General features: G+C 43.1%; 2 protein-coding genes and 2 non-coding genes across 7 annotated transcripts in view; 1 reads left to right on the top strand and 3 right to left on the bottom strand.

The window, feature by feature from the left end:
• Positions 1-971: 971 nt before the first annotated feature.
• NUDT2 (nudix hydrolase 2) lies at positions 972-11,826 on the bottom strand. 2 transcript variants are annotated; one of them, XM_061425981.1, is made up of 3 exons: positions 11,738-11,826; positions 3,674-3,807; positions 972-1,564 (listed from the first exon to the last, which is right to left on the bottom strand). In XM_061425981.1, the coding sequence occupies exons 2-3, from the start codon at positions 3,798-3,800 to the stop codon at positions 1,248-1,250; spliced, it is 444 nt and encodes a 147-aa protein (XP_061281965.1). In that variant the 5' UTR covers positions 3,801-3,807; positions 11,738-11,826; the 3' UTR covers positions 972-1,247. The 2 variants fall into 2 exon arrangements, with proteins under 2 accessions (XP_061281965.1, XP_061281966.1); XM_061425982.1 differs by having other exon boundaries at positions 3,701-3,807.
• Positions 5,276-5,458, bottom strand: LOC133253564 (U2 spliceosomal RNA). The gene has a single exon (XR_009738344.1). It is a non-coding gene; the product is annotated as a U2 spliceosomal RNA (small nuclear RNA).
• Positions 11,827-12,112: 286 nt separating the features above from the next.
• Positions 12,113-23,306, top strand: part of KIF24 (kinesin family member 24) — a 72,306-nt gene continuing 61,112 nt past the window's right edge. For all 3 annotated transcript variants that reach the window (XM_061425954.1, XM_061425955.1, XM_061425953.1), the window contains exon 1: positions 12,113-12,235. The gene's annotated coding sequence lies outside the window, so the exon portion shown is untranslated. The remainder of the gene's footprint in view (positions 12,236-23,306) is intronic.
• On the bottom strand, positions 18,271-18,342 carry TRNAW-CCA (transfer RNA tryptophan (anticodon CCA)). Its single transcript has one exon. It is a non-coding gene; the product is annotated as a tRNA-Trp (tRNA).

Below are 23,306 nucleotides of genomic sequence, written 5' to 3'. Positions count from 1 at the left end.
AGGTTGACCTTTGCCAATGCCCCTTCCCAGCCAATCTTCCGCACTTCATTGGGCAACAACTCCCTAATGAAATCCACATGAACCCAGCTGCTAACAGCTCCTGGAAGGGCTGTAGGATCTAACACCTTCCCTGCGTTCTGTGATCCCTAGTAGCAAGGGGAAAGAGGGCCAGGGCCTACCTCTTGCGCCTCTGGATCTTCCAGCAGAGTTGTGGAGAAAGGGAGTAGGTAGGAAGAGAGGAACGCCAACAAGCAAGGCCTGCTAAAGGTGAAGGCCACAGCAGGCGAGGATGGCACAGGGGAATGACAGGGCTGCAGGTGGCCCAGCAGAGGCCCCAGGCTCAGGCCTGCTCCTCGCCAGTGACCTCAGTCACACTGACACCACACTGACTGTGGGAGTCAGGACTGGGCTGGGAGGCTGGAGTGTGTGTGTCTTTGACCTGGTGGCCCAGGGCTGCCTGACCCTCCTGTCCCTGTTGTGTCTCGGTCTCTATTTTAGGAAATACTGAGCACCTGCTACATGTGTCCCTGGTGCCAGGAAAAGATACATTAGTGAGTAGAATCGTACTCCGTTATCTGCGGAGGACTGGGGGACCCGCTGTGGATACCAAACTCCGCAGATGATCGAGTCCCACTGTGGGTCCTCGGCATCTGTGGATATGGCGGGCAGACCCAATTCCTACGCTCCAGTCCCACTCACTTATTTGTCCGTTCTGATAAAAGCCACAACAAATCGGGCACGTTGGTGGGGTGGGGTGAGAGTGCTTGGAGGTCCAGGGACAGAAGAGCTGCCCTGGTCATGTTGGGTCTCCCTGATTCCTCAGCTTTTCTGGGGTACAGTGGTTGGTCCCAGGGTTCCCTCCAGCTAAGGCTGGAGCCCTGATCCACTCTAGTTTTTCTCCACCGCACCCCTATGCCCCGGGCAAGAGTCCATGAAATAAATACAGCAGGTTAGAGGGAGAGAGAAGCTGCTTGAAGTTTATTCATAAACTTTATTCATAAAGTATAAGGAGGTACTCACTGGACCTGGGCTTTTTTTTTTTTTTTTAAACTCCTCCTTTCCCTTCCTTTCCACCTAGCTGAGATTCTTGCTTGCTCTCCTCTGAGAGTCCTCAACTGATTTTACTAGCCTCTCTGCTCTCTGCTATAATGAGCCAAAGACCAAGGAAGTGAAGTGAAGTGAAGGCAGTTCATCTCAGAAGGCCCTGAAAGGATCCTACTGAGGCAAAAGGCCCGACTCTGGTCAGTTCAGGTCGCTGTGGAGCAGAGAAACTGGTGTCCTTCTTGGAGTGCAGCCTTCATCTCCTCAAACTGAGCCAACTGGCAGGCATCCTCCAGCTCCAGCCAGCGGTAGGCTTGGTGCTCGCGGGAGAGGCGGACCTCCACATCGCAGTCCTTTACCTCCGCCAGCCAGTAGATGACGATTTTAGGCTTCTCTCTGGCTACGTAACTGAGCTCCCTTCTGAAGCCCTCAATGATGGTCAGCTGGCCTGCTTCTATGCCTGCTTCCTCCTGGGTCTCCCGAAGGGCTGTTTCCAAGTCACTTTCTCCTGGTTCCACATGGCCTGGTGAGGAAAAAAGAAGAGGAAGCAAATATAATCGTCAACAAAGCTAGATTTTCCAGGTCAGATGATTTAAAGCTGGGTCTGTGGTGACTTTTCTAGGTGTTGCTAGGCTTTAGCAATATCCTAAACTGGCAGAGAATAGGGTACAGGACACGTAGGGTCTGGCTCTGTGGTGTCTGGGCAAGCCCCTTCCCCACCCCATCTTTGCTACAGAGAGTGAAACAAACCATATATTTGGCAAGTCTGGTCTAGAATGCTGCTCCTCGATGTGGAAGTTGGCCTCCCCCAGACCTCTGCTCTATTTTTCTCTGGAGCTCTCTTCATCCCATGTTCTCAGGGAAACCCTTCCCTGGGAGACCTTAACGTGACCTTCCCAAGGAAGGGTGGTCCTTTCTTGCCAGGTGGGAGCTGGCTGAAGAGGGAGTTCTTCGCTTATAGCCCACAGTGAGGACTTAACACCGTCTGCAGTTGGTGCCCGAAGTCCCAGGGCCAATGGTCAGGCTCTAAACCCTATACCAAGGCACCCACAGCTGTTTCCAAGTAGCTATCAAGGCTCTTCCAAATTGTTTTCATCTTTCTGAGTAAGGCCAGATTCTAGTTTCATAGGGAAAGTCCTGATGGGAACTTAGACTAAGGACAAGCCGAGAGCCAGTTCTAAGAAAATTTGTTGGCAAGGCCCAAACCCAAGCAGACAACTGCCAAGAAACTGTTGTAAGAGAACTTGAAGCTCTGCAGACTGGGAGCAGCCCTCGGCTTTGCCTCAAGGCCCTCCCTGCAAATTCTCAGCTTGCCCAAGGGGGCCAAGAAGGCCTGAGAGGGGTCTGGCAGCTTCGATCAACACATGGCTTTAACAAGTTGCTGGGGGCCTCCAGGTTCGGGAGCTCCTGGGAAGCAGGAATTCTTAGCTGTTCTCTTCTTAGCTCAAAGACAGGGCTACATCCTACTCTCCTCCATCCCGGGGGTCCCCAGAGCAGCGCCCCAGTCAGCTGCTGCTGCATAGCTCCCACAGAAAGCAACCAGGAGTCTGGACTTAAAATTCCATTTCTGTCCATGGCTGCTGGGGAATTTTCTCTGGAAGCACCTCATATAGCCGTGGACACAAAGCCAGGCAGGTACTGCATCAGGGAAGGCAGGTGGGAGGGATGCTGGTGGGCAGAGAGGTGACGCTGATTCGAGATGCCTGACCTTCCCTCAGAACTGTGTGTGAACCTCTGAGCACACCCCACCCAACAGCATCTATTCAGCATTCTGCCCATCAGTGCTAAGATGGTAACTTCTCCCTCGCCTAAGGCAGGGAAAATTCAGAGATTTCCTTTGAAATCTTTCATCGAGAGGCACCATGCAGTGTGACTCAGGTGATCAGGAGGCAAGTGTGAATATTCCTATTCATAGTATTGGTGACACCTCTTTTTTTTTTTCACTTTGTTTCTCCTCAGTGGAACTCAAATGTGCCAACTGTTTTTCCTGTTCCTACTTCCTTGTTCTCCAACCCTAAGATGTTAGTCGCTCAGTCGCATCCGACTCTGATGACCCCATGGACTACAGCCCGCCAGGCTTCTCTGTCTATGGAATTCTCCAGGCAAGAATACTAGAGTGGGTAGTCATTCCCTTCTCCAGGGGATTTTCCCAACCCAGGGTTTGAACCCAGGTCTCTCAAACTGCAGGCAGATTCTTTACCATCTGAGCTACCAGAGAAGCCCTCCTCCAACCCTGGAGGAGCCTTGTTCACCTCTCCCCCACCTTACTTTCCCTTAAAGTCTCTGCTCCCTTCTGTCTGGGGGCTGTTCACTCTTAACCTGTAGCCCAGTAATGACCTGGCCCCAGGGTCCCCAGCTGCAGCCCAGTGCCTCTTCTCCTTCCCCACCATTCACTGGAGAGGCTGACGCTCTGGTGACTGATACAAGAAAACCTGGTATTCAGTCAGAGTTCTATTTCGGTTCTCCTGGCCTGGCATGTAGACCTCGTATGCAGGAAGGGCCAAGAGTTTCTGCCCACACACCCACCTCCTGCTACACAATCACTGGGAAGCAAGTGCTGTAGGGTGCCTGGCAGCGTGGATTTCTGAACAGCACTTGGCATTTCCCCACAGCCCACCCCCTGGCCTCTCACCTTTGGGAGGAGTCCAGTGATGAATGCCATCTGATGCTTGTAGCAGTAGAAACTCAATGGCAGTGTTGTCCACCTTGGGGATGAGGCGTCTTCGGAAGATGATCAAGCCACATGCTCTCAGGGCCATGGTCTATCTGAAGGCATAACAAAGATGTGCCAAGTTACACAAAACAGGAAGATCCATGCTGAGGAGGCCGGAGCGGGGCAGCACTCTGGTGCTGGGGAGTCACACAGACCAGCTAACAGTGACCTCATCACCTACATGCTGAGGACCAATGCGGGGAAGCCAGGAGTCAGAGACAGGCCTTTGTGTCTAACTGCAGCCCCCGGCCTCTAGCTGGTAGTGTGGATCTGTCCCAGTTCTTCCGGGTCTCCCTGCTGGAGCAGGGCCCATGTGTGTATGTAGAGATGGGAGATCCTCAGGTGCAAACTCAGCAAAACTGGAGAGATGCTGGGAATGGGAGAGATGCAGTACAATGTCATCATCAAATCCACAATCCCATTTCCCTCAGCCTCCAGCTTGAGACTCTGGAGCAAAGAGACCCCAAAGTATGGTTTCTTTGTATTTTTTAACTTCTATCATTTATTTATTTTGGGGTATAGTTGATTTACAATGTTGGTTAGTTTCTGCTGTACAGCAGAATGAATCATTATACCTATACCCACTCCATTTTAGATTCTTTCCCATATAGGCCATCACAGAGTATTGATTAGCGTTCTCTGGGAAACAATGTGGTTTCTGATGGCTTAGAAGAGTCACTTAGGAATGGTGGCTTAGTGTTCTAAAAATTTGTTACTGATTTTTTTCAGTCTTTTATGTTTTGGAATGTGATACATTCACATGGTCCAAAATTCAAAATATAAAGGGGCAGCCATGGTAGAAAGTCTCCTTCCCATCCCATCAGAGGCGAACTAGCAGAGTGGTCAAGAGTATGAACCTGGAGTCTGGGTTCAAGTTTGGGCTCTGCCACTCATTCACCATGTGATGAGCTCCTAAAGCTCAGTTTCCTCAGCTTAAGACAGGATAATGATAGCTCTCCTATAAAGGGTTGCTGTGAGGATTACATGACTTAACTTTGTCAAATGGTTTAGAACAGTGCCTGCTGATTAATAAGCACTCAGTAGACTTCAATATGCACAGAAAAATGACTGGAAGAGGATACACATCATTAATACTGTTTTCTGGAGGATGAGATTACGGGGAAACTTTCATTTTCTGCTCCATATATATCTATATTATTTGGAAATTTACAGAGAACATTAACTTTATAATCAGCCATACAATAACAACAGACTTTTTTAGTCTTTTCCATTTAGTCTTCTTTCCACTGCAGGAAAAAATGTCAACAACAAAAGACAGGAGGGACTTCCCTGGTGGTCCAGCCTTTAAGACTCTGAGATTCCACTGCAGGGGGTGTGGAACTAAGATCCTGCATGCCATGCGTGCAGCCAAACACACACACACACAGACACACCAAAAAACAAAAAACATGGAAGATCCTTTCAGTAAGGCTCTGCTAAAGAAAAACTTGTGGCATTTGTTCCTGCAGCAAATATTTATGGAGCACATACTATGCTTGGCCTTTGCCCTCGCATGAATATAGAATATAGTTTATAGTCTAGTAGGAGACGAAGACTTTAAACAAATAGTTAAGCAAATTTTAAAACATTTGTCAATAAGCTCTGTGTTCCAAAGGGAAAATGTATGATTGGAAACTTGACCTTGCCTGAGGGATCAAGGTATGCTTCCTACACTTGATCTTAGCCAAAAGGCCGAGAAGCAATAAGGAATGCTTCCTGAAAGAAACGTATTTGAGCAGAGAAGTAAAGGATGAGTAAAAGGTAAACCGGCAAGGGAAGGAGGAAAGTGTGTTCCAGGTGGAGGGAACGGCACGGACAAAGGTTCCCAGGTGAGATGGCAGAACTGAAAGAAAACCAGGGGCCTAAAGTGCAGTTGAGGTCTGAGAGACTGGCCCAGGCAGGGAGAGGCCCGAGCTGCAGGGCCTCATCTGCAGGATTCCAGTGCCAGAGAAGAAGCTGGTGCTCCTGGGTGCCACAACTGACGCTGAGAGGAGTGGCTGGAATAGGAGCTGATGATCTCCATGGGCCCCTTGGTGCTGCTCAGTCAAGATGAGCTTCCCTGGTGGTCCAGTGGTTAAGAATCTGCCTTCCAAGGCAGGGTTCAATCCCTGGTTGGGAAACTAAGATCCCATGTGCTATGGGGCAACCAAGTGCATGTGCCATGACCACTAGGCCTGAGCTCAGTGGAGTCTGTGCTCCTTAACAAGAGAACCCCTGAACCACAATGAAGACCCAATGCAGCCAAAATAAATAAGAATTAAAATGTGTTTTTTAAAAAATGAGGTAGAGACAAATGTGCTGCTTGTAAAGATTTTCAGACACACTAAGTACAAAAAGAGTGGCCCATAACAGTATGTAAAGTGTGGATCCTTCTGAGTTTAAAATTCATATATAAACCAGTATCAGGGCTTTTATTAAATGTGGTGTTCTGCTCCCTGGTCTCCAAGGGAATAAATACATGCTGAGGACTTTATTCTGGAAGCCAGAAGGAACCCTGTCACCAAAGAACTAGTGAAGAAAGATTTCAAATTACTGGTTACAGGTTTAGGTAAGAATAGGTACCTGATCCCAGGCCTTCCCATCGTGATGCTCAGAAAGCATCAGCAAGTTACAGGTGTAGGGTACCTTGCCCCTGCTTCAAGTAGAGTCCCATGAGATGGGTGCTGGGACAAGCTTAGGGATCCAAGGCTAGAGGGCACAGTGCCCTGCCTAGGACAGGAAGCCCCTGGGCATGATTTCACACCACTGCTGTCACCAACACTGCGTGAGAAAACAAAGATGCCTCCATGGGGGCCAAGAGAGACAAGCCTGCAGTGGCCATGTGGCACCACTGGGGAGAGGGCAGCAGGCCAGTACTGTCCTATGGGGAGGAGGCTTAGGTTAGTGACAAGGGTGCACCCTAGGAAAACTGTATCTCAATAGATACCTGTATTCAGTGGTGACCACAGCTAACAGCCAGACCAGAAGAGCTAGGATCAAGAGCCAGGATCAGACAGATGTTCACTTTCTACCTGTGCTCTGTACCCAGAGAGGACAGAAAGGTACCCTGTTCACCCTCCAATCACTTGGCTTGAGCCAGCTGAACTCTACAATTTCTCCTTCCTTCCCCATCCATGCAACTATCTCCTTATCATTTCAGCAACAACTCAGATGTCACCTCTTCTGTGAAGCCTTCTGGCTTCTAATCCCTCCATCTTCTGGGCCTTTAACACGGCCTGAATAATCTACTACTGTCATGTTTGATAAGAGAAACAGAATACTATAAGAATTCAGGGTAGGGAATAGACCTTGTCCAATCAAGAAGTTGACGGAGAAACCCATGTACCTCTGTCACCTCCGCATCTGGTGTTAGGCCTGAAGTCTCTGTAAGCTGGTGATGCCAGAAGTTGGAAAGGAAAGCTGACTGTGAAGTGGAAGACAGCAAGGAAAACTGGAACCTGTGAGAACAAATCGACTTCTGTCCACTGTCTCCAAGCTCAATGACTCGGGTGACTTGCAGAAGCTGGAGCCCTTTGCCACAGAGCTGAGCGTACACCCAACCCGGGACTCAGAACAGCTGAAGGAGGCGATGCAGCAGGAGTTGGGGAGCTGCGGGCCTGGGTGCTGTCCTGCACCCTAAAGTGAGCCAGCAGATCAGAGTGTCCAGAGGTATGTCCTGCCACCATGCCCAGGATCCTGCTCTGTTCTTCACAGTGGACTGGCTGCTACTTCACTTCAGCCTTCCAAATCTTGCACAAAATTCTCCTGAGGTCAGCCCTAACCTGGAACTATACAGGAAGGGACTCCTGGGAAACTCAGTTCCAGCTTAGCTACATGGACATGGTACAAAGCCATCACACGCACATACACCTAGTGTGGTAAATCTCTGCACCTCTGGCAGGTAAGAGCCAGACTGTGAGCTGTCTCCTGGGACCCCGCACAGCAGCTCTCAACAGATGTTCATCGACTCCACAGAACTGTCTCCCCACCTCCCACTCAAACAAATGCTCAGGTTATATTCTGGGACTTTGGGAAATAGCCCAGTGTTTTCCTGAAGAGTGCCATTTACATAAAAGTCAATGGAGCTATTGTTGGAGGTTTTCTGTTTTTCTGGAGACCATGGAGCTGAAACTGTCCTGGGGTTTTAAAGTATCCAGATTTCTTTCTTCCTCTCTCTCTCTCTCACTCTCTTACAGATACACATACACATACTCACCCGGCACACAAACTCTGAGTGGATTCAAACCTCAGGGGGTTAAAGAACACACCATCTAATATGCAAATATGCCTGCAGCCAGATTGCGGAGGTGAGAACTCCAGGCTGACAGCAGGCAATTCACACTTCAGCAAAGTGGCAAAGTGCCTTAGGTGGTTTAAAAAACCCTGAACAAAACCCCCTCAATGTCATCAGAAGGTTCCAGAAGCTAAGGAAAAGCGCTCTTGGCTTTCTCTGTAGATACAATTCCCTCACCACCTAGGAGGTTGAGGACTTAGGTGCCAAAAAATAATTCACAGGTAAATGTCTATACTGATGTGTTGTGGTCCAATATTTTCATCAAATTAATCAGAGTGCTATTGCAAGCACAGCTCAACCACAGGAGCCGTCACAAATATACCTTTAGAAAGAGCTCTCCGAATCCTCCTGCAACCTGTTCCTCATAGTCTAAAATCCCTCTAGCAGAAACAGTATTTCATCCCACCATGTTATCAATTAAGAATCTACCCCATGCAAGGTTTTTTATCTTTTATAATGCTCAAGACAACTCTTCACAATAAGCATTGTTACCTCCAGTTTAAGATAAGGAAATTCAGATTCAAAATGTTTAAAATACTTCCCCAAACGCATAACTGGTCTGTGAATGCTGAGATTTGAATCTAAGTAAAAGTGAAAAGTGAAAGTATTAGTCACTCAGTGGTATCTGACTCTTTGCAACCTCATGGACTGTAGCCCTCCACGCTCCTCTGTCCACAGAATTCTCCAGGCAAGAATACTGGAGTGGGTACCCATTCCCTTCTCCAGGGGATCTTCCCAACTCAGGGATCTAACTTGGGTCTCTTGCATTGCAGGCAGAATCTTGACCATCAGAGATACCAGGGAATCAAGTCTAACTCCAAAGTTTGTATTTTTTTCCATTATACAACTTTGCTTACCGCGAAAGAGCAGGGCTTAGGGCACAAGTGGCCCTGAGAGAGGATACGAAAATGATTTATTAAATCGCTTCCAGTCCCAAAATTCCCACACTTTGATCTACATTCATATGGAGGATTTTAAAGATGTCTAACTGGAATCCTATTCACAGAAGTTTTAGTTGGAGGCTGACATAGATGAAGATCCTGTTGCCCAAAGACAACCCTGGAGGGGTAAAGTGTAGTCTGATGCCCCTAAACTTTGTCTCTCTGATAAAGGTTTTTTATGCCTCTGCTTTTTTTTTTTCCTGGGAAGCTGGAGCCTATAACCACACGTTCAAAACCATACCCAGTAGCCTGAGGGTTCTCAAGCACCAAGTATTGGGGACAAGCTTGATGCCAGCCTTGGACAAGCACACAAGTAACTAACTTGGGGCACTAGTGTCCAGGAAATTTGCCCAGGCTACTCCACTATGAGGAAGAAGGTCAACTCTGCCTGCCTACAAGCAGCTAGCTATGTGACTGCTCAGCTTCTCTTCACATCCCACATCATAATGGTCTCTTCTCCAATTCTCCTAGTCCCTTCTTCCCTTTAGAAGAAGTGAACAGAAATAAGGCTCCCATCCTTGAATAAAGCAATAACATCAACAAAAAGATAAAACTAAAAAAGAAAGAAAAGAAAAACCCCCAACTACCAGAAACTGATGAGTTGAGACAAAGAAAATGTTCCTTCAACCTCACCTTTACCTGGACATCTGCCACTGTTTCAGAGACTAAGCTGCTGAGTCATCTTGCTATCTTTGCTGTTTGGCTGAGGGAGGAAATGGGAGATTTCACCTGTAATGACATGAATACTGGCTTCAAGGATGAAGTCAAAGTCAGACAACGTTCGGACAAAAATCATTTCTGGTGAAGGAGAACTGTTAAGTGGCCTATTAGTGCCATCTGCTGTACAATTCTGGAAAGCAAACATGGGGAATTCTAACACTACAGCCTGAAAGGATTCATTCTCTCATCTAATGTCTGTTGAGTGTGTCCCATTCGACAAGCAGTGTGGCAGGACTGAAGAGTAGACAGGAAGCTGAATACTAGTGAAAGTGGAAGATATTTAAACAGACAAGTCACCAGATGTGTTTTGTGCATCACAAAGGTATGTGTGAGATGTAAAGACAGCAAAGAATGATTATCTTTAGGTCAAGGGGTACTCCATAAGGTTTTTAAAGGATGACTAGGAGTTTGCTTGCTTGCTAAGTCGCTTCAGTCGTGTCTGACTCTTTGTGACCCTATGGACTGTAGCTCTCCAGGCTCCTCTGTCCATGGGATTCTGCAGGCAAGAATACTGGAGTGGATTGTTATTTCCTCCTCCAGGGGATCTTCCCAATCCTGGGATTGAACCCCTTTCTCTTATGTCTCCTGCATTGGCAGGAGAGTTCTTTACCATCAGCATCACCTGGAAGGCTTCCCTGGCAGCTCAGACAGTAAAGACTGCTTGTATTCCAAGTATTTTCATCCTTTCTCAATCAAAAACAGAACGCACAACACAGAAAAGTATGGCTGGCTTTGCAGTGAGACTTAGCTCCCTAATTCAACAGCATGTTATTTTGAGCAACACACTTCTCTACGCCTCATTTTCCAAATAAGGAAATACCAACCTACTATTAACAGTTGTTGTAGATTAAAATAAATAATGTATATGTAGGGTCTGACATATCAAAAGTACTAAATATATGTCATACTTAACCCCTGTATAAAACATCATCAGAAAGCTTCTCTGTTATGTTTTAATGGCATGCTCTTAGCTTTCATTAACAGTTGAATAAAAAAATTACTTTTCATATTTTCTGCAAAACTGTCTGTGAACACACTGTTCATCACACCATGTACATCCCTGACAGCCCCACAAGATATTTTAATATAGCTACTAGGAAGAAATTTCACTCTTTTGAAGAATGGATTGTTTCCTTAATCATTATTTATTTAACTGACAAGTTTTGAACTAAATTGGGCACTCAATTACAGTACATCTACTGATTCCATTGGCTAATATATTTTCTTATTTCTAGTATGAAGATAATAGCTACCACTTTCGGAAGAGTTACTACTTGTCAGGCATTTTGCCAAGTGCTTTACCTTCATTATTTCACTTAATTTTCACAACAACCCCATGAGGCATTACTCCCCGTTTTCAGAAGAGGAAAAAGAAAATTACAGCTCAGAGATGAGTCTGGGTAGAGACTCAAAAGCAGATCTGCCCGACCCCTAACATCAGTGCTCTCATCCTGGACTGTACACCAGCTACATTTGGCTATTTGATTGCATTCAACTTATTTAATGTCATTCATATATTTATTTATTTTCCCCCTTAAGAGATATAATAGATACATAAGGTCCAAACTAGGCCCCAAGAAAAAAAGTTTTTAGGTAGTAGGACTCTCCTGTGACTTTCTTTACTTCTGTTGTAACTGTCACGATAGTATCCATTCAATAAAGGAAGTAATTAGAAAATATAAAACCTCTCTTGGAAAGTAGGCAGGGTTTAAATAGTAATAACAAAGTTAAAACTGAGGCCCAAGGAAGGGAAGGTATGGCGCTCGGGTCGCTGGGCCCCACACCCGGTACTCTGGGTTTCCGACGACCTCCCCGATCACCACTCGTCTGGGGACAAACAAGGCTCGCGGGGTCCCCAGAGGGCCCCTGCCTTCTCTCTGCAGCGGCTGGAGTCTGGCCTGCCCGCGCCCCACAGCCAGCTGGAGAAGGGCAAGTTCACTCCTGACCCTACAGCGACCGGAGGTTAGTCAGCTGCAGACTCTCATTGCTTCGAGCCTCAGTTTCTCCGCGGAGAACTAAACCCACTAATCCCTCTGTAAGGCTACTCACCACAAGTAGAAGGAGGCAAAAGGCGGACCTCGGCGAAAACTGGCAGTCCGTCGACCAATCCCAAGAGCTGGGTTGCGCTTTGGGAGACCAACAGCTCGGGGCGGAAGGATCCTGGACCCGCCTCAAAGGTGCGTTTCTCTCACTTAGAACATCGCGAGATTTTCATTTCAGTGGACCGATTGGTTGAAGGACGGAAATTGAGAGTTACGCCCACTGTTTCATCGGGCTCCTGATTGGCCTTCTAGAAGAGAAGGCGGTTCATGTCCACGAGTTCCCTCGATGCTCATTGGTGAACGGTGTGGGACTGCCGGAGCGCGGGCGTCGGCGCGGGCGTTCGAACCGGCGCTTGGCGACGTTGCCATGGGGATGAGGCCTGGCCTCAGGCTCCAGCTTGTGACCAGAGAGGGCTCCGGTCGCCCGCCTTGGGGCTCTCTCCTCTCAGCGTTGTCTTCAGTCTTCAGACAAGGTTGACCGAGGAGGAGTTTGGAAGCCTCCGAGGTGAGAAATGCGGAAGAGAATCAAGGCGGGTTGGCCTGGTCGAGAGCCTTAGTGCCTGCCCCCGCCGGAGAGGGTGAGCCGGGCGCCCGCCTAGCGCGTGAAGAGGCGGGCAGTTGTAAAGGAAACCGGGAGTTGACGTCTCCCGGTCGGCCATTCACCCACTCGCCTACTCTACTTCCCCGCTTCTTCTGTGAAACCTTTTCTGAGTCTCATAGCCCTGACTGGAACCTCTCTCAGAGCGCTTCTGTTCTGCCTTGGGTTATTTGTGTACTTCCGTGAACCCGGTTCTTCTCCCTTCTCCCATGTAATTCTGAAGTCTCTGAGGCAAGGCAAGGCAAGCATCTTGCATATTTCACACATAGTAGATTTTTAGGAAATATTTGTTGAGTTGAATTTAAGTCACCACAAATAGATTGAATTTCTCTCTATGCCCTGCCCCGTTTTTCCTCCCATACAGAGATTAATTTTTATAGAACTAGGAGGGCATTCTAATCTCAATGCACAAGGACCTGAAAGTTCACGGTTGATCTTTCCACTCTGTGTGAAATGGAGAGCGTTTTGGTTGTTTACTGGAACTCTTCCTACCTTGTGGCTTTTAGTCTTGGTCTCCCAGTGTTTTTTATTGAACTTTCTGTTAGTGTTGCTTAAAACAAACCATTCTGTTGTTGCTATATGCCAAGAGACATAATCTCAGTTTCTTAGTGACCCACAGCTATTGTCACATTTTCAGTTTGTTTTGGAAAACGTTTTATTTAAATCCTTTTCTCTTTTGTATTTGTACTCTGCTTTTAGTCTCCTTCAGCACATGTAACAGCTGCTCTGGTAGCCTTTCCATTTATCAGGTGTCCCTGATAGAATTGCATTACCAAGACTGTTGTTTCGTTTTTAACTCATAAGACTATGTGTTGCCATTATGCTTTGCTGATTCTTATATCAAAATCATAGCTCAATGCTGACTTTAATAAAAAGATTGAAAAAAGTTAGGTATAGCAGCTCTGTTCTTAATTACTTTCCTATGACAGTTTGAATAAAACCTTATAGCTAAGTCACAGACCTGTGACATGTAATGGAAGCCCGACTGGGGATTCAGGGTTTGGTCTTGGCTCTAACTCACTCACTATGGCTGGCTTTGCGGGTCATTTAGCTCTTTGAGATTTCTCTTTTTCTATCTGGAAAATCAAAAGGTTAAATTAGATTAGAAGTCCTGTGGCTCTATTATCAATTTAGTCAAGCAGTTGTTGCCAGGTAGATATCACGCACTCAGCCTTCCAGAGACCATACAGCTGGAGGTAATAGCTGCCATTATTGAGCATTTACCATGTGAAAAGCACTGTATCAAGGGCTTTATATAAATATTATATTTTTCTTAGCATAGTACAGTAATGTACTACCCACATACCACTTCATTAAAAACTTTTGGTTTCTGTTGTAAATGAAAATCTTTAACTATTCATAGTATGGCCTTGGGGCAAACTAGGGTATGGTTCTCTCATCTTCCAATTGAGGAGGAACAGCAGTTTTTTCCTCTGGGCTCCAGTTTTGTTGTTTGTAAAGTGAGTTGAAATATTCTTCTCAGATCTGTTTGCTTTAATTGATAAATTAATCCAGTTTCCTGCACTGGTTCAGCAAACCTATTTATAATTTGTTCAGAGTAGGTCATCAACAGATATTGTTAAATGAGTGATGGATTTCTACTTGTACTTTGAGTGTTGTAATCATTATATACTTCCCAAGATGATGTCTCAAGGACTTTGATGTTTATCATCCTATTAAACAAGAAGACTTTTCCATAAGCATAAACTAATAGGTACCATTCATATTGGAAAAATTCAGTTTTCCACCAGTGTGTCTTTTTTCCCGTGTAGGGAAAAACCACACGTGTCAGGGTTCCCCCTCCCCGCCAAAACAATTCTCCATGACACCAGCTGGGTGTTCTACAGTTTACCTCAATCCAGCACTGTTTACCTGGAGGTAGTGTCAGATCCTAGAGGTTAAGGGCTTAGCCCCCAAGACTGCTCCCATACCACTTCAGATACCAGTTACAAGTAGTAAGTCCTCAGATACCCACAACTTCTGTCAGATTTGACTATGAATTGGAAGTTCCCAAGCCCCCTCCTCAGGTTCAATTAATTTGCTACAGCAGCTCCCAGAACTCAGAAAAATGCTGATGTTTACCAGTATATTAAAGGATATGGTAAAGATTCAGATAACAGTCAGATGAAGAGGTAGACAGGACGTGGTCTTGGGAAGGTTTCAAGTGCAGGAGCTTCTGTGCCTGTGGATTTGGGGTATGTCACCCTCTCAGTATGGGTGAAAACACCAACCCAAAAACTCTCTGAACCCTGTACTTTGGGGATTTTCACGGAGGCTTCATCATACAGACATGATCAGTTATTAACTCCATTGCCAGCCCTTCCCCTGTCTCTGGAGACTAGGAGGTAGTGGCTGAAAATTCTAAGCTTCTCTTTGTGGTTTAGTCTTTCCATCTAGGAGCTGACCCAGAGTTGCCACTAAGAGATACTCCTAGTGCTGTTATCACTTGGGAAGTTACAAGGTTTTAGGAGCTCTGTGACAGGATCTCAAGGCAGAGACCAATGTATATCTTCTATTCTTACTCTTTGTTTGTTTTTATTTTTTTGAGTGCTTATGTTATTTGATTGCTTATTTAGCACTTTATTACATTATCCCAGTTAATCCTCACAAAAGCAAAAATCTCTTCGAAGTCCATATCATTTTTTGCCTGTTTAGCTGCAGGTGACTAGATGAAAGGTTTTTCTTACTGTAACCATAGCTTTGTCCATAGCAATTTGTTTGTGTGATAGGACCTTCTTTCATTTTCTTGCTCAGAAGCAGTGAGTCAAGGCACTGCCAACTCTGCTATAGTTTTCCTAAGTAATCAAACTATGCCTGATATAAAAGTTTCTATTACCTGTGACTGCAAATGGTATCAAATGCTTTTTTATAGTTTTAAAAATAGTGTAGGGATATTTATGCATTGAATAATTATTGAATGTTTATTATTCCCAGGACTCTTTAGGTTCTAGGGATAAAAAGATTAATAAGACACATTCCTTGACCACAAAATGATCTTCTAGTGAAGGAAATAGGCATACTCATAGATAATTAGAACGTAGCTGCAATAATAGAAATATGCAAAAAGTATGATATGAACATAGAAGGGAAATCCAATCGCATCTGGGGAGACCAGAAAAAACTCATTTGTGTTTTAATCAGTGGGTAAGAGAAAGTTAAAGTGAGGTTCCGTGAGAGTCAGAGGAGGCCATTTAAGAGTACAGTGTGAACAAATGCAGAGATAACAGTCTAAGAAGTTGACGGAACTAAGGAGTGAGGTGGGAGAGGAACGGGCTAGACTGTAGAACTTTGTTGTTGTGTCTGACTCTGCGGTCCCCTGGACTGCTGCACACCAGGCTTCCCTGTCTTGTTCTATCAGCTTGCTCAAACTCATGTCCACTGAGTCAGTGATGCCATCGAACCATTTCATCCTCTGTTGCCCCCTTCTCCATCTGCCCTCAGTCTTTCCCAGCATGAGAAGCTTTGTAGGACATGCTAAGGAACTTGGATTTGGCCTTTAGATAGGTGACAGGATGCCACTGAAAGGTTTTAAATAAGGGAGCAGCATGGTCATAACTGTGCTTTCAAAATAATGATCTGGTTCTCTAGTGCAGTCAGTGGCTTGGAGGGGGCAAAACTGGAGGTGAGGAGAGCAATTAAGAGGCATGTGATGATCTAGGTGAACCACCATCTGAGGCCGAACCATTTCTGTGGTAATAGGAATGAGGATATCTAAGGGGAGATGTGACAGATACTTAGGAGATTAAATTGACTGGACCTTTTGATTAGGTTTGGGATTAAAGGGGAGGGAGTCTAAAGATGCTTCCCAGTTTAGCTCTGAGTGTCTGGATAGACCTTTTGTCACTCACCTCACCCCAGCCCCCACTTCTCCAAGGCACAGAGAAATGGAGGAACAGATGTCGTGGGGAGTTAATAGAGTTCGGTTATTGACGAATAGTTTGGATGTTCACTTTTGAGGACATTTTGATGGTGATACCTGCATATTTTTGCTGCAGGTTGGAGGAAAAGATATCTGTAAGATGGTTAGTTTTATTGTGAGGTGAGATAAAGTTACACTGAAATTCTGAAAGTAGCTGGTTAATAATATTGCACGATATCCAGGCCAAAACAACTAGTAGAGATTTCACAATGAGGAGCAGTAGTGTGTCTATTGTAGTCTTTTAAATTACCTGCTTATGTTGAGATTTGATTGGTTAGAACTAGTGGTATAGAATTGTGTAGCCAACATACAGGTATCTGCTGACAAAACAAATTCATATAGCTGTTTTTAATAAATTATCTATGCGTTGGTTTCATTTATATAAAGCGAGGTGATGATAATTGCCATCTCTCACAAAAAGTCTTGGAAGATTAATCAGGTAGCATAATTAATTCAGTTCAGTACAATTGCTCAGTTGTGTCCGACTCTTTTGAGACCCCATGGACTGCAGCATACCAGGCCTCCCTGTCCATCACCAACTCCCGGAGTTTACTCGGACTTATGTCCATTGAGTCAGTGATGCCATCCAGCCATCTCATACTGTCGTCCCCTTCTCCTCCTGCCTTAGTCTTTCCCAGCATCAGATCCCAGTGAATGGAATTGTTTTAGTTGTTCTTTGTTTTCTCAGCATCATTCCTTTAGAAATAATTTCTGGTGCCATTGTGGTAACAGTTCCCAAAAGAGTATAACCCTGAATAAAAGAATCTCTTATCATCTTCATAATTTATAAAAACTGTAATAGTTATTTTTTCTACAACAATATCATTATAGAAAACCATAACTGTATTATATAAAGTTATGTAACAATAAAAATGTAACTATATAGTAATAGCTATTAACCATGTGAGATGTATTTTATGATAAGTATTTTATAACTGCAAAATGGCAACAAATCTGAAAGTGACCAACATCTACAATTGGATTGTACACGTGTGCCGTTGCTTCAGTGGTGTCCGACTCTATGCAACCCCATTTGTAGCCCACCAGGCTTCTCTGTCCATGGGATTCTCCAGGCTTGAATACTGGAGTGGGTTGCCATGCCCTCCTCCAGGCATCTTCCCAACCCAAAGATCAAATCCATGTTCTTACATCTCCTGCATTGGCAGGTAAGCTTTTTACCACTAGCACCACCACAGTTGGATTAGACCAAGATTTAAAAAATAAAACACCAAGTTTAAACCCAATATTGGTTACCACCTGTTGTGGGGAATTCTTTCAAAATTAAACCTCTATATTTAGAGCAGTACTTGCACTGTTTTAAAATAACTGAGTCCAACAGTTTTGTTATGCTTATTTTTAGGTGATTGCTTCCATGCTTTGCACCAAACTTAGAAATTTTAAAGTGTCATAGTGGGGCTCTTGAATGAAATTGCAGTAATTGCAAAGCATTAGCTACTTAACCATAAACCTTGAAACTTTTTTTTTCAGTTGCAAAAATAATCTTTCACAAAGTACTTTTGGGTATAACTCATATGATTTGTATCCCAAAATTCACATCTAGCCTTAAGAATTACATTAGGAATCATATTCTTATCCCTTTGCAGCTGTTGTTTTAAGCAGGTGTCTAGTATCCCTTTCTTAAGACCAATGGTCTGTAGATAGAACAATATCTGGAGCTTGAAATAACTTAATTCCCTTGTTGGAGGAAGAGTATATACTCTATTATCCACCTTTTAACCTCCCACTGGCAGTATTGAATTCTTGTGTTCTTAATTAGGGATCTTATGCCTATTGTAGGGTACACAAACGTCTTAACGCAGTTTCATGGAGAATATTGGATTTGTATTGTACGCAGTTACTAACAGTACTGTGTGCCTTTGTTTTTTAAGTGAAGTGAAGTGAAGTCGCTCAGTCGTGGCCGACTCTGCGACCTCGTGGACTGTAGCCTACCAGGCTTCTCCATCCATGGGATTCTCCAGGCAAGAATACTGGAGTGGGTTACCATTTCCTTCTCCAGGGGATCTTCCCGACCCAGGGATCGAACCTGGGTCTCCCGCATTGGAGGCAGACGCTTTAACCTCTGAGCCACCAGGGAAAGAAGTGGTCATTATTACCTAGGGCCAGATGGATGGGTGGTTTAGTACTACACATACTAAAAAGACATATACTTAAAGGCTTTGAAACTTTAAATGGGTGAGCTGTATGGTATATGAATTATATCTCAATATAGTTGTTATATAGATATGTATTTTTTAAGTGGCTATTGTCACAATTTAGGGGAACTCAGATAAAGAAATACTTCTTGGCAGTCAGAAGCTATTTTAGTCCTTGTATAATATTTCACATCGCTTCTATATTAATGAGAGCATATAGTATGTTCTTATGCCTGCTGACCTGCCTATGTAGTCCCTTACTTTCAGAATCAGTATATTCATTTAAAACGTATATAACTCAGTAAGTAGAAAGTGGAAAATAGTAAGGTGTTTGAAAAGACCACTGAGGTTTAGCCTATCAAAGCTGTGTGACCTTAGGCAAGTCACTTAATCATTCAGAGCCTCAGATACCACGTAAAATGAAGGTGTTGAAGCAGATCCTAGTTCTCAAACTCTGATGTACACAGGGCTAACCAATTAATGGAAATGAATAAAGTTGGTAGGTATAAAGGAATGGGGAGCAGAGGGACTATGGTGTATAGGGTAGTATATGTCCTTCTAAAAGAGTACAGCCGTTACTTAATTTTAATTGTTCCTGCTTTTTACATATTGCAATTAAAAAAATTTTAAACATTCAAGCCAGACTACAAGGTGTGAGGAAATCCTTCATGGGCCTAGTATTATAGCCCAGTCATGTCCAGCTCTTTGCAACCCCATGGGCTGCAGCACACCAGGCCTCCATGTCCTTCAACCATCTCCCAAAGTTTGCCCAAGTTCACATCCATTGCATTGGTGATACCGTCTAGCCATCTCATCCTCTGATGCCCTAGATCAGCTATAGACGGGATGATCGCTGTTGACGGGAAAGCTGTAGGATTCTTTTTTCCCCGTTTATCTTAATATAAATATTATGTGATACACTCCAAAGGGTATTATGAAGCATATATATGTAAGTTACAAAGCATAATACAAAATGAATAAATACCTAAGACCTAGCAGATAATATCCTGTATTCTCTTCCTGTTCACCATTTTCTTGCTCTTCCATCAGAAATAACCTTTATCCTACATTTTCTATTTTGATGCCTAAATAATGCAGTGGATTTGCTTGCTTTTGAAGCCTTAGGAAAAGGGACATTGTTTTTTGGGATTTGTTTTTTTCCTCATGATGTTTCTGAGATTTGGTAAGTTGTTCAGTATAGTTTGTTCTCTTACCACTACTGTATAATGTTCCATTGTTTGAATATACCCAAGTTTGTTTATCCTCCTGCCAGTGGGTGTTCAGGTTATTTTGTTTTTGGCTTTTGTGAACAGTGCTGCTCTGAACATTTTCTGTGTGTGCCTCGTGAAGCTCCCGTGCATGGGTTTTTCTAAGGATTATACCTAAGAGTTGAGTTGCTTGGTTGTAGGCTGTATAAACACTCAACTTTGTAAGATAACACCACACTGGTTTTCAGTGTTCTTTACCCCCATAATCCTTTGTTCTGAATGTTCTCCATAAATCTCCCTTCTTTAATTTGTTTTCTATTCTGCCACACATTTTTCCCCTTAGTGAAGATAACCTGCCTCACTGCCCCTTATTTTCTCTTTCTGGAAAGCCTTATGTTCTCTGCCGTTTCATTAAAAATGTTTCCTCTAACATAATTGAATCATATTTAGAAGTAAATATTACTCTTTTACAGTTGCATTATAAATAACTTCCTAAAAGTGCCCTTAAAAGGCTTTTCCATTCAGAATATTTATTTTAAAATTTAATGGTCTTTTAAAGAGCTTTGTAAGTTGTGTTTGTCAGGTTTGATCTAGGATTAATTATATTTAAGTTCTGTTTACTGTGTGTGTGTTTTTAATTACCTCAAAAATGATCTGGTTATTTCTAGCATTTGTGAACTTTTAATTGTTTCTGGGGTTGCTCAGCATAAATAATTTGAAATTTTGTTGTTGAATGGAGTGAATTTTTTTAAACTTGAGAACATGAGTTATTTCTGAAATAACTTTGAATATTTCAAAGGCTGTGACACATAAATGTTACCAACTTTTGTTTTTTCTACCATAAAAGTTACCCCAAACCATATTTTACTTTCCTCTTCATTGTATTGTTTATAACAAAAATAAATACCCCTTTAAAGAATTATTTAGTTTAATATAAAAATAACAAAGATTATTTGATACTATGAAATACATGGACAAATGAATCAGATTTTCTGTTTTAAACAGGGTGATTTATTTAAAATTAGTGAGGGTAGAGTTCCTAATATTCTTAATAAAATGAAACTGGCTTTAGTTTATGCATTATTAGGCTTATATTGAATTACTTCTTAAAAACTATGGACATAAACACCCACCTGGAACATGTTCAGTATGTTCTTCTAATTTATTCAACCAAAGCTCTTGAGATTTTCATTCTGGGCTACAAGAGTCTAAAAAATAACTCAGCCTGTACATTCTTAACAGCTCTTGACCACAGCCTAAATCTCCACAGAAACTTTCAATACATTTTCTTGATTTCTTCCGTGGTTAATTTTGTTTTTGTTAATTATAGACATAAATGTTTTAGGAGAAATGCTTTTCTCTTTTAGATGCTAGTGTAACATCTAAAATTTAATGATACCGGGTTTCTTTTTGGAGTGGTAAAAATGTTCTAAAATTAAATTGTGGTGATGGTTGCTACAACTCTGTGAACGTACTAAAAACTATTGAATCATACACTTTAAATGGGTGAGTTTTATGGTATGTGAATTATATCTCAATAAAGTTACTAAGGTGAACTCCGGGAGGCCTGGCGTGCTGCGATTCACGGGGTCACAAAGAGTCAGACACGACTGAGCGACTGAACTGACGGGGGTGTATTGACCCTTTTTTTTCCTTTTTCTCTTTGATAGTTTAAGTATTTGAAATGGCCATGAATTTGAGAAACTGAAAATAGCTTGGCTGTTTTAGAACTTGGGCAATTTTCCCCCAGTTTTTCTGATTGACCAGGAATATATAGACCGTAGATTTAGATTGTCTACTTTTGTAGTGAGCAAAAACTTATTGGAAATATTGAATAGTCTTAAGGGACTTCCCTGGTGGTTCAGTGGCTAAGACTCTGGGCTCCCAGTGCAGGGGCCCTGGGTTTGATCCCTGCTCAGGGAACTAGATCCCACGTGGTACAGCGAAGATCCCATGTGCTGCAACTAAGACCTGGTGCAGCCAAATAAATAAATACTTTTTTCAAAAAAAGAAAATTGAGATTTTTGAATTGACATTTATACAGTCAAGCAGCAGTAGAATGTGATATTTTCTTCAAATTTGTTTCACTATTCATTTTTCTGTTAAATTAGACTGATTTAAGAAAATTTTTCCTTATTAGTAGATGTCATTTAGGTCAGTGAAAAAAGCTATGAAAAATAGTATAATCATTTTAACTTTTTCCCAAAGGCCTAAGAAAGGAAAAATCCTCCAAATTTCAATCTGTGTATATTAAATAGATTTAAACTAACAATGACACTATATGATTTTATTTTATGAAAAATTGCAGAAAATACACTCGCTGTAGTGACAGAAAACAAATCAAAGATTAGCTGGGACCATGGGTGGAGGAGAGGATCAACTCCCAAGGGGGCACTGGGAATTCTCTTGATGGAACTGTCTTGGTTGTATTGGTATTTTGATTGATATAGTGGTTACATGAGTATGTATTTGTCAGAACTTATGAAACTGTACTAAAATTGGTCTAGTTTGTTATACATAAATTATACCTTAGTATTTTGATATGTAGCATCATCTAATATGTCTATATAATATATAGTAACTAGGTGTTTGGACTTCCTTGCTGGCGCAGTGGTAAAGAATCCACCTGTCCATGAAGGAGAGGCAAGTATTTGTACAGTTGTTAGCAATGAAATAATACTAAGTTAGTAGAAGCCTACACATAGTACTACTATTAATTAGTGTATTTTGCAAGTGTAATTCCTCTACTTTCGTATCTCTAATCTCTTACCTTTTGATTCTCTTACATATTCAACTTTTTATAAATCAAATAATAGAAACCATCTTTTAATAGTTCTAAAAATGTTCTAAAAATAGTTCTTTAATATGATGTCTTTGTTTCTGCTAAGTCAACACTTCTTACAAGCCAGGTACAGTGACCCAGTGCTGAGTAAGAGCATGGCTCCATTTTTATGGAGTACTTTAAAATTTTCAAGTTAGTTTTACATAAATATTTTATCACATCCTTTGAGAGGGGGAAATGAAACTCAGAGAAACTAAGTGATTTTGCCCAAGGTTACACAGCTAAATGACTGAGAGTTATCTGATTCCAAGTTCAGTTTCAGGCAGTTTAGGTGGGTAGAGTTACATAGTTTAGATAGATGAATGAAAAGTTTGAGGGGACATGTTAAATAGTTGGATCTTATCCACATCCTGGAATGTGAATCAGCTTCCTTAATTATGTATAAAGTTGCATGAATTCCCCTTCCAGTTTATTTTCTCTGCCACCAGGATAAGAAAATTTGAATTTCTGCCAACTGGATTTCTTCCAAGACTCTATTTCTGATTGTTACCCCAACAGCTGAGACCTAGCATTCTCTGGGTTTGTCACAAAGGAGCACTGCATACTTGTGGCATTGAACGTGAGTGGGCCCTCATGTAAAAATCTGCCCATCTGACCTCCACTGGGTTTTATTGATTTGCAGGACATTCTCCTGGTGGAGGCAGCTGTGAGAGATACCATGCTGCAGCACAGATCTGCAGGAGGCAGCCATTCTGCTGAGCAGGGTACATAGTGGGCCTCTTAGGGGAGCTGGCAGTGAGCTGTCTTTGCAGCTGCTTTTGATGGAGGCAGCATGGAATAGTGCAAAGAACCTGGGACTAGCCATGAGAAGACCTAAGTTTGAATCTGAGAACTGTTCCTTGAGAGCTATGTTAAA

Source organism: Bos javanicus, chromosome 8 (assembly GCF_032452875.1).
Source record: "Bos javanicus breed banteng chromosome 8, ARS-OSU_banteng_1.0, whole genome shotgun sequence".
Classification (NCBI taxonomy): Eukaryota; Metazoa; Chordata; class Mammalia; order Artiodactyla; family Bovidae; genus Bos; species Bos javanicus.
The sequence above is the reverse complement of the archived record's forward strand: the minus strand, read 5'-3'. Positions and strand labels throughout refer to the sequence as shown.

What these genes read in the sequence shown, in the direction of transcription:
- NUDT2 (XM_061425981.1), bottom strand. Translation starts at nt 3,800, where the DNA reads ATGGCCCTGAGAGCATGTGGCTTGATCATCTTCCGAAGACGCCTCATC. An exon ending in TCACTGGACTCCTCCCAAAG is followed by an intron (nt 1,565 to 3,673) that starts GTGAGAGGCCAG and finishes TTTCCTCACCAG; the next exon opens with GCCATGTGGAACCAGGAGAA.